The sequence below is a fragment of the Pogona vitticeps genome, chromosome 1, assembly GCF_051106095.1.
Source record: "Pogona vitticeps strain Pit_001003342236 chromosome 1, PviZW2.1, whole genome shotgun sequence".
Taxonomy (NCBI): domain Eukaryota; kingdom Metazoa; phylum Chordata; class Lepidosauria; order Squamata; family Agamidae; genus Pogona; species Pogona vitticeps.
The window spans coordinates 308,805,773-308,815,545 of record NC_135783.1 but is presented as its reverse complement, the minus strand read 5'-3'; the positions used below and the strand labels follow the sequence as shown (position 1 = coordinate 308,815,545).

Below are 9,773 nucleotides of genomic sequence, written 5' to 3'. Positions count from 1 at the left end.
TTTCGCTCTTCAAGTTTCAAAAGTAGAGCAGAAATGCACAGACAGATTAAATTAATAATAAGAGGCTGGGCCCCTTGTTCCACCAAACAGGATCTCTCCAGAGGACAATGATGTTTTTGACACTATCTGTCAGAAAGATTTATTACTAATAAGGTTTTGGATTATCGTGTATGTCCACACAAAAGAAATCAAACTGAATGGCATATTTAGGTTGCAAGTCCCAGATCTTGTTTATTTATAAAGCAATAAATATTCAAAGAAGCACAAATAAATTGCACGGGTGTGTGTAAACAAACTGTACAATAACTGAATCAAGTTCAGGAAGGATTACTGAAAAGAAAAGAGAGAGAGAGAGAGAGATTTCAAGAAGCACATCATCCTGAGTGGAAAGTAAGTGGAGGCAAGGATAGACAGATGCTTAGAAGCACTTGCGGTGGACAATAGATGGACCAGCTTCATCATACTCTTGTTTGCTGATCCACATCTGCTGGAAGGTGGAAAGAGATGCTAAAATGGAGCCTCCAATCCAGACGGAGTATTTCCGCTCAGGAGGGGCAATGATCTAAAGGAAGGAAAAGAAACCATGTTTTGAATGAAAGTTGTATTAATGCTGGCTTTCTAATCCATATAACTGTGCTCATCTTGTTGAATCTGATAGCAATGGCATCCTCAGTTGTGAAGTGTTAGCACACAATCTTCATACCGTATTTTTCGCTCCATAAGACGCACCTTTCCATAAGACGCACCAATTTTTTAGAAGAAAACAGGAAAATATAATCTGTTTTCTTCGCTCCATAAGACGCACAGACTTTCCACCCCCGTTTTGTGGGGGAAAAGTGCGTCTTATGGTGCGAAAAATACAGTAATTTTTTTCAAATTTGAATGAAGTTATTATTTCTCAACCTTATTCTAACAGGGACAAAGCAATCCTATGGGGAAGGTAAGGAAAGAACCTGGGATGGAAATGTCTTTTTCATATGGCATATCTGCTTGCACTGGTGGGTCAGAAGCTGGAAGGGATGTCTTTTTTTCCTTCTTTATTTCACTTTCTACAATGTTTTGTACTTAAAAAAAATCTTTTCCTTCTAATTTCTACCAACAGGTGGGAATTAAACTATGGCAGCTGTAGAGCTGGCTTAGTCTCCCCTTCCCTTCCTATCAGAGACATGCCCTGTTGATAAACAGCTGTTCCAGCTATGTCCCTTGCATACCTTTCCCTTCTGTAACACTAGGGTTTCAATGTCAGAGTATAATTGGCCACAGATTTTTCCTACAACTGCAGGTAAGATATTTCTGAGAGGGAAATGCAAAAAGGTTCTATGGCTTCCAGGATGCTCTCTTGGGGACCATGGAATAGCATCTTAATTTTCAATCCAGAACTTCCAACATATTCTCTCACCTTGATTTTCATTGTGCTAGGAGCCAATGCAGTGATTTCTTTCTGCATACGATCAGCAATACCAGGATACATGGTGGTACCACCTGAGAGTACATTGTTGGCATACAGATCTTTACGGATGTCAATGTCACACTTCATGATGCTATTATAGGTAGTTTCATGAATGCCAGCAGATTCCATTCCTTGGAATGAAAATAAAATTGATTAGTCATTGGAAGGCACAGGCTGGAGAAGAAGCATCAAAAGACATTATCAGTAAGTAGAAGTTAGCCACCAAACACACCAAGAACATAATAATCCATTTATTTAATCTAGCTATGCTTTTGACAGATGTCCAGTTGTTTTGCCATAAAATGGGGGAAAGTGGAGACAATTATCTAAGTTAGAGTAAGTCGTTAGAGGCCACAGTGAATTTTTTTAATCTTTTGATCAATGAATGGTCTGAGAACATGGCACAGTGCCAGCTTAGTCCATGTTCCTCTCCTGTAATGACATCATAATGTATGTTTCTGTGAACACTGAAACCATAAATACGTAATTCTAGGCACTATAAAAAACGTGATCACTGATTACATACATTCTTGGCATGCTTAGTAAAATTTAAAAAAACAGCAGTAAAACGTCTTGTGGCAACTAAGTTTGATATAGGTTTTGTGGACTGCAATGCATTTCATTAGATGTTGCATCAATGAGATTGACTTCACTACAGAGTGGAATGATTTCTGCCATTGCATTGCAAAAGGGAGAGAGGTGCAGAGGTCTTATTTATGATTGCAACAAATGATGATGGATAAGCAAGGGCTTAGCTGTGAGCAGCAGGAGAAAATACATCAGAAGGAACAATTCATGGGTGACATTCCAATATATTAGTTGACAGGTGGCTTCCTAAAGTGAACTGAAACATGATCCAAACCAAGGCAGCAGCTGATGGACAACTGCATTGAAACACACAAGACTTGTATTTTAGCACTTGTTGTCCCCATCAGATTTATTTGGCAGAGAAGGAGGCAATAACCCTCTCAGTCATGTCAAACACTGGTATCAGGAAACATGAACTTACACTGGTCTTTTGGAGGCTTGTAAGTTATCTTGGGAGCACATATAGAAGTGGTTCCTAAACTTGGGTCTCCAATTGTCCTTGGACTATAATTCCCAGAAATCCTGGCTAGCACAGCTAGTGGTGAAAACTTCTGAGAGTTTTAATTCAAAAACATCCGGGGACTCAAAGTTGGAAATGACTGACATACAAGATGAAGTTACTAGGCAATGCTATAGCAGCATCTCAATTTCTTTCAAATTATTTTATTGACTAGCTACTGAAAACCCTTTGGAAATTAAAGATGGTAAAGCATCCACGTCATCCAATAACATACTCTTTCTCTTCTGTATGAAGGAAAAGAGGACAGATTTCCAGTTCCAGATCCCTATTTGGACTAGTTGAGAAACTGCTCATGCATCTGGTCATGCAACGAAGAGCCGACCAGAGCAGGAGACAGAGACTTATGTGATTATCCTTCTCTTCATGTTCAAGAAACAAAATACTAGCCTCAGTCTTTTACCAGCTATGTTTATTTCCACTTTGACATTACCAGACTAATGGATTTGACATAATCAAGAGTGCTACTCTGACTTTCAGTGCTAAAAGATCTTATCAATGGGGACAAGTTTCTGCAATGCCCCAAAGACCAGGCTATATATATTTTAAAACTTAAAGTGCCAAACAGAATGTTCATTTTATGAGCATTTGGTGAATGATGGCCTTTCTTGATACCATAGAATCACAGAGTAATGAAGGGGCCTATAAGGTCATCAAGTCACTCAATGCAGGAATTCAAATCAAAGTATATCTGACATATGTTTGTCTCATTTTCTCTTGAATGGTTCCAGCATTGGAGCACCCACCACTTCCTAAGTGGTGATTCCATGCAATATTTAAAAGTGGTACAGCCAATAGCATGCAATCACTCTAGTCTTAAAAACATTTGGCATGCATACTCCTGGCATGGGCTAATGTAATAGTTTATGATAATACTCACTCACCATGTAAACTAGTGAGCTGGCAAGAGATGCAGACACCTCTAAGTGATGATCACAAGGGATCTGACATATGGGGAGAGGGATGGGGATCACAGGGATGGTGGCCTATGTCCTTACCTCTTTGTTTAATTAGCCATTTTGCTGATGAAGATAAAACTTCACATTGCTGGTTAATTAACATTAATTTAATTGAGAAGAAGGACCACAGGGATAAAACGATTAGGGACTTGGCTTAGACACACACATTTGTCAAAGTAGAATCAGTAACTCTACACAGGACACAAACTCACACTAAAAATAGCAGCTTCACTCAACTAATGCAGAGGTTTTGCCTTGTAATGGGAACTCATCAATGTCAACAAAGGAACTCAGTCAATGTTGACAGCCAATTCCCAATTTCTGTACTATTTAAAACAACACTGTTATTTCACATCTCTGCTATATATTGGAAACTGGAAAGGGTATTGACATAAAATAAGATTCCAACCATCATAAAGACATTAGTAATTGTTAATATTAAGCACATGTACAGTGGTCTCATAAAGTCACCCCAAACTGGTCCATGAAGGATTCTGTAAACAGGACAAATATGTAGTAGGGACAGGAGTTTCTTGAGTAGCAGCCACTCTAGTTGTAGAATGCTTTCTGTGAGGAGGTTAGGATAATATCTTTACTGTCCTTTAAGCAGTTGCCGGCCACAGATGTTGGCCACAGAAACTAGCGAAACGTTAGGAAGAACAACCTTCAGAACATGGCCAAAGAGCCCAAAAAACCCAGAACCAGAAGACCAATTATACCAAACTTTTAATACTCTTATCTTCCTCTTAAAACTTGGTTTTGTTGTAGTTTGTCCCAGATTGTCTTGTCCATTATTCTGTGGTTTATCAGCTTTATTGTTTTTATTATTTTTACTTGTACATTGCCTTGAGCAGGAAAATAGACAGACAGACAGACAGACAGACAGACAGACAGACAGACAGACAGACAGACAGACAGACAGATGTTGCAGGTGGAAAGAATACTTACCAATGAAAGACGGTTGGAAGAGAGTTTCTGGACAACGGAAACGCTCATTCCCAATTGTGATGACCTGGCCATCAGGCAATTCATAGCTTTTTTCCAGAGAAGAGGAGGAGGCTGCAGTAGCCATTTCATTCTCAAAGTCCAAAGCAACATAGCACAGCTTCTCCTTAATGTCACGGACAATCTCACGTTCAGCTGTGGAGGCAAATGCAGAAACTCATGGCAGGAAAGAAAAAGTAGAGGCCAAGGAGAAGATGAGAAAGACTAGGGAGTACTGTTCTCAATAAAAGATGTTATGATTCCCCTGAGACATTTCCTAGACTTCTGTTTGGGCACCACTATATCTATATGTCTTCCTAAATGATTCCCAGCATGCCTGAGAGTGGGGGGTTCATCCCCTCACTAGACCACTGGATAGGTCTGGTGGGTTAAGGGAGGAAGAGGGTCTATAAAAATAAATATAGATTGCCTTCCCCATGGCACCAACTGGTACCAACACTGCCTCTATTTCGGTACAAAACAAAAACCTGGAAGCTCATCCAAAATTTGGCAAATAGTAAGATGACAGCTCAGTCTTGAATCTTTCCATTTGCTGGTTTTGACTCAGTTGTTTACTTGTTATTTGTTTCATTATTAAACTTAAACATCATGTTGCATAGTTATGCCAGCGGCAAGAAAATGGCAAATTGCCACTAAGTGTGGTTAATTGATGTGTCGCTGCTTGGCTTCCTGGTTGTGCACTAAGCACTAGTACAGAAATCCAAGCTGGGAATCATTCATAAGCAACATTTTGCTGTTGTATAGTCATGCCATTTCCCCTCTGCCCACATAGCTACACAACAGGGTTTTAATTGTTTCAAAGAATTCAAATTGTTTGAGCTTTTTTGATGTGATTTTATTGAATGTACCCAACTTTGATATCTGCTAATATATAGTGGGTTAGAAATATATAATAAATGAATTAAAAAACCACAAGAAGAAATCACTGGGAAAGTGTTTTAAAGAGGATGAAACAAGAGGTGTGGTGGCTCTTGTGGAATGCTGCAAGAAACTTGGCTTTTGCATCAGAAACCATTTCAAACATTTTCTTTCTCTTTTTTTTGTATGCATTCATCCAATTTATAAAGATACCTACCAGTTGTCACAAATGAATAGCCACGTTCTGTCAGAATCTTCATGAGGTAGTCAGTCAGATCCCTGCCAGCCAGATCCAAGCGCATGATGGCATGAGGCAAAGCATAACCTTCATAGATGGGGACATTGTGTGTAACACCATCCCCTGAATCAAGGACAATACCTGTGACACAGAAATGGTCAAGAGTCAACGTGCCTCTCAGCAAATTAGTACCAACTCTTTCAGAAGTCATGTGACCTTTCAATAAGCAGTTGGGCAAATTGTAAGAGTATTTCATTTATTTAAATTAATTATATTTATATCTCACCTTTCGTCCAATGAGCTTGAAGGACACATCAAGCTCTTCCCTAATTTAACTCACAATAATCCTGTGAGGTCAGTTAGGCTCAGAAGTTGTGAATGCCACAAGGTTACCTAGAAGGTTTTATGGCCAGCGAGTGAGGGTTTACAGCCAAGTCTCCTGACTCTTAGTCCAATACTCTAACCACATACTGGGTCAACTATGATCCTTGATCTACGTCAGCATTTTTCTGGAACACGAGTATTCTTGTCCCAAAGTTCTCTTAGTATCTCATCACCAATCTTGCAGCCCCATATTATTACACATAGTAAAAGAAAAACAATTGGGGAGACACTAATTGATGAAAAAGGAGGCAAGCCTCAGGATGCCCTTAAATATGTATTATATACCATGCATGTCTGAATGTAAATCCTTTTTCAAGGACACTCTTGGAACAACTGTTTTGAGTCTTTATAAAGCACAACACCGAAGTGACTAAACCATCAGGCTTCTCAAAGAGTATATGAAACAAGGGAATCTAATTTGATTTAGTGACTCAGCACAGAAATACATGGAAATACATTTCTAGAATCCTGAGTAATATACAACACAAGGGAATGTCATGTATCTACAATTTAAGGTTGTTGTTTTTTAGAGTGTGAAACTGTAGAGAAATGATAGCTAAGCAGAAAAACCAACTGGCTGTTTACCTGTGGTACGTCCAGAAGCATAGAGAGATAGAACAGCTTGAATGGCCACATACATAGCAGGCACATTGAAGGTCTCAAACATTATTTGGGTCATCTTCTCGCGGTTGGCTTTAGGGTTCAGAGGAGCCTCTGTGAGGAGGGTGGGATGCTCCTCAGGGGCGACACGTAGTTCATTATAAAAAGTATGGTGCCAAATTTTTTCCATATCATCCCAGTTAGTGATAATGCCGTGTTCAATGGGGTATTTCAAGGTCAGGATACCTCTCTTGCTCTGTGCTTCATCACCCACATAGGAATCTTTCTGGCCCATACCAACCATAACACCCTACAGTACAGAGGAGGCAAATGGATAGGACCAGGCATTATGAGATAGGGCAATATAAACAGACAACTGTAACATGAAACAAGCAGACAAAAATTAAATATTGAGGTACATTTTAAATCTGTCTCTTTACATTATTTCAGTTTACCGTCTTGTTAAGTATATCACTGAATTCACTTTGTAAATAGGATGCTATTTTCTTCTTTATCTTGCTTATTTAACATAGGGGTCCCACCCCAGGGTCATGGACTAATACCGGTCCGTGGCCTTCGAAGGACTGGGCCACCAGGACAGATGAGCGGTGAGCAGGAGGTGAACAGCGAGCGAAGCTCCACCTCCTGTCAGCGTGTTTCTATTAGGTTCTAATGCTGCTGCTGATCTGACAGGAGGCGGAACTTCGCTCCCTGCTCCCCTCCTGCTGCTGCTAGACCAGCTGTGCCTGTGGCATTAGAATCTAATAGAACCCCGCACTCCTATTAGGTTCTAAGCTGCTGCTGATCTAACAGGAGGCAGAGCTTCAATTGCAGCTCACCTCCTGCTCGCCATTTCCTTTATGACCTTGGTTCAAAGCTATCTTCCAACAACCTACTGCATAACAAGTACTCCCTGCAGTCCTTGGGAGAATGGTCTTCAACTAAACTGGTCCCTGGTGTCAAAACAGTTGGGGACCACTGATTTTATAAAATATGATTGGTGTCAAATTAGTCTACATACGTAACACATTTAGGATGGATTGTCACCTATTCTTTCAGGGGGCAACATTAGTTTATTCCAGCAGGAACATCTGCAGTAAAAATACTCTTTTACTTCTAATTCAAGAAAACATTTCTCTTGACCAACATTTCTGTTCTACACAAAATGTATTCTACTACACACTAAAAAATTATTGCTAGTTGCAGTTGAAGTGAACTACTGCTGTTTGTGAGGTTAGATATAAGAATATCCTCAGATATTTGTGGAACAAAGCTAAACATTATTCATCTCTATAGTTTTAAATGGCATAGTTGGAATGTGAAACATTCTCTCACTTGAACTTAATGGGCCATCATCAGCTCAGCTGGTTTGGTTTTGTATCCATGGAACTGATCAGCAAAGCTCAGCAGTAGCATAGTTATTTATAAAGCAAGGACATATAGACTGAAATCCAATAGCACGTCACAACTAGAGTTGGCCCAATGAATCAACTGGGCTTATGGAGGAGCTGACTCACCAAATCTCTACTGATTCAATGGGCCTACCCTTGTTACACCTTCCCACAGGATATCAGCCATTATATTGCATTTCTGAAACCTGCTGGCAATATTTATTTATGATATTAATAAGATGAAGGAGATGCCCATTTGTAGTGGTAAGTGTAGAGTATGGGTAGTCAAATGAAGTTAGAAATATATAACAAATTAATAACAAGCAAGAACTTCAAATATCATAGATGCATCATTACTATGAGAATGCCAATAAAAGCTATTGTTTGCTAGAAAAATAATGAAAGAACCTAAAGGTTAGAAGGGAAACATAATTAAGACAGAAATACAGGACATAAAGTAATTTTTGAATGTAAAAAAGAAGGGGGGAAAACAGAAGATATCAGTCAGGAGAAAGAAAGCCTGAATGAGGAGGGAATATCCAGTGTAGGGTAGAAGATTAATGACTGCTCGACGTGTACATGGAAAACTGGGTTCAACCTTTTTTTAGTTATGTACTTTTCTAGGTAACACAATACAAGTGCTGCCCAAGTTGGGTGCACCAGAGATCTACTGGTCATATGAAATATAAGGTAGTATCCTTGTTTTAAAAAATGAGATGGAATACCTTCAAATACTGTAGGGTTGAATTTGTAAGAAGATGAACATACTACCATCTGTTGAGGGAGGACCTATAACACCACTAAGTCCAGAGTCTAAATTTATCTAACTGTACAAGTGGTTGATCCTAATCAATCTCCTAAATGTGTTGCGAGGATAAAATGGAATGACTTCAGGCCACATTCCTTGGAAGACAGATGGGATACAAATGGGTTCCATAGGATTATAGGCAAAAATGTTGGACACACTGCTTTCAGAGCATCCAAGGTCACTTGATGGTACAACCAGGTCAATTGGATATCTATGAAGGAGTACATGATCTAGGAGTCCGACACTGTAACCTTTGGAAAAGGCTTTTTATAACTTTCTCTTGTGATGCGCTTATGTTCCTGCTGTGGGCTAGAAACCTCTTAATTTCCTCCAGGATGTATGAGATGGGTAGGGAACCTGCAGCCCTCTAGATGCTAATGACAAGGGCTAACGCAGCTGAAGTTCAAGCCTGAGGGGTCAAAGATTCCCCAGCCCTGTTGAGAGATGAACAAGAAAAGATGGCAGGGTAGTTCACTCAAGCAACAGAAGCAGCAGAACAAAAGAAGAGCTTTAATTAACCTATCAGTATGGTCTGCAACACTACTTTGTAAATGACTAGATGTAACTACTTTTTAAACGCTTTTAAGGCTTAGTGTAATTACTATTGCCAGTATTTTATGAATTCCTCTGCATATGCCTGTACCAAATGATCACTGGATGCATGAGTGGATGTGTATATAAACAACACACTGCATATGATGATGTGGGTTCTGGTTAAGACCAGCACAAGACTCCATTGCCGTTTTTGCTACAAATAATAATAATCACAGACCTGCAGATCTGGAAGGGACCCTATTGATGAGTGAAGCCAGCCGGTCAGCTCCCAACCACTGACTCCGCAACCAGACGCCTAAGCTATCCAGCAGTTCTGAACGTAAGGCAGTGGAAGACAAGGTTGCCAATTAATATATTTAAAAATCCAGCGGGACTTAGAAACTGTTGCAATGAGGTGTGTGGGGTGTGTATTTTTATGGC

At 39.7% G+C, this 9,773-nt stretch overlaps 1 protein-coding gene across 1 annotated transcript in view; it reads right to left on the bottom strand.

Annotated features, from left to right (window-relative positions):
- Positions 1 to 205: 205 nt before the first annotated feature.
- The window catches only part of ACTC1 (actin alpha cardiac muscle 1), an 11,515-nt gene continuing 1,947 nt past the window's right edge, over positions 206 to 9,773 (bottom strand). Inside the window, exons 3-7 of the mRNA XM_020789397.3 lie at positions 6,585 to 6,909; positions 5,595 to 5,756; positions 4,463 to 4,654; positions 1,400 to 1,581; positions 206 to 562 (exon numbers count right to left, since the gene is read on the bottom strand). Coding sequence (XP_020645056.1) covers positions 419 to 562; positions 1,400 to 1,581; positions 4,463 to 4,654; positions 5,595 to 5,756; positions 6,585 to 6,909 — 1,005 coding nt within the window. The 3' untranslated portion in view covers positions 206 to 418. The remainder of the gene's footprint in view (positions 563 to 1,399; positions 1,582 to 4,462; positions 4,655 to 5,594; positions 5,757 to 6,584; positions 6,910 to 9,773) is intronic.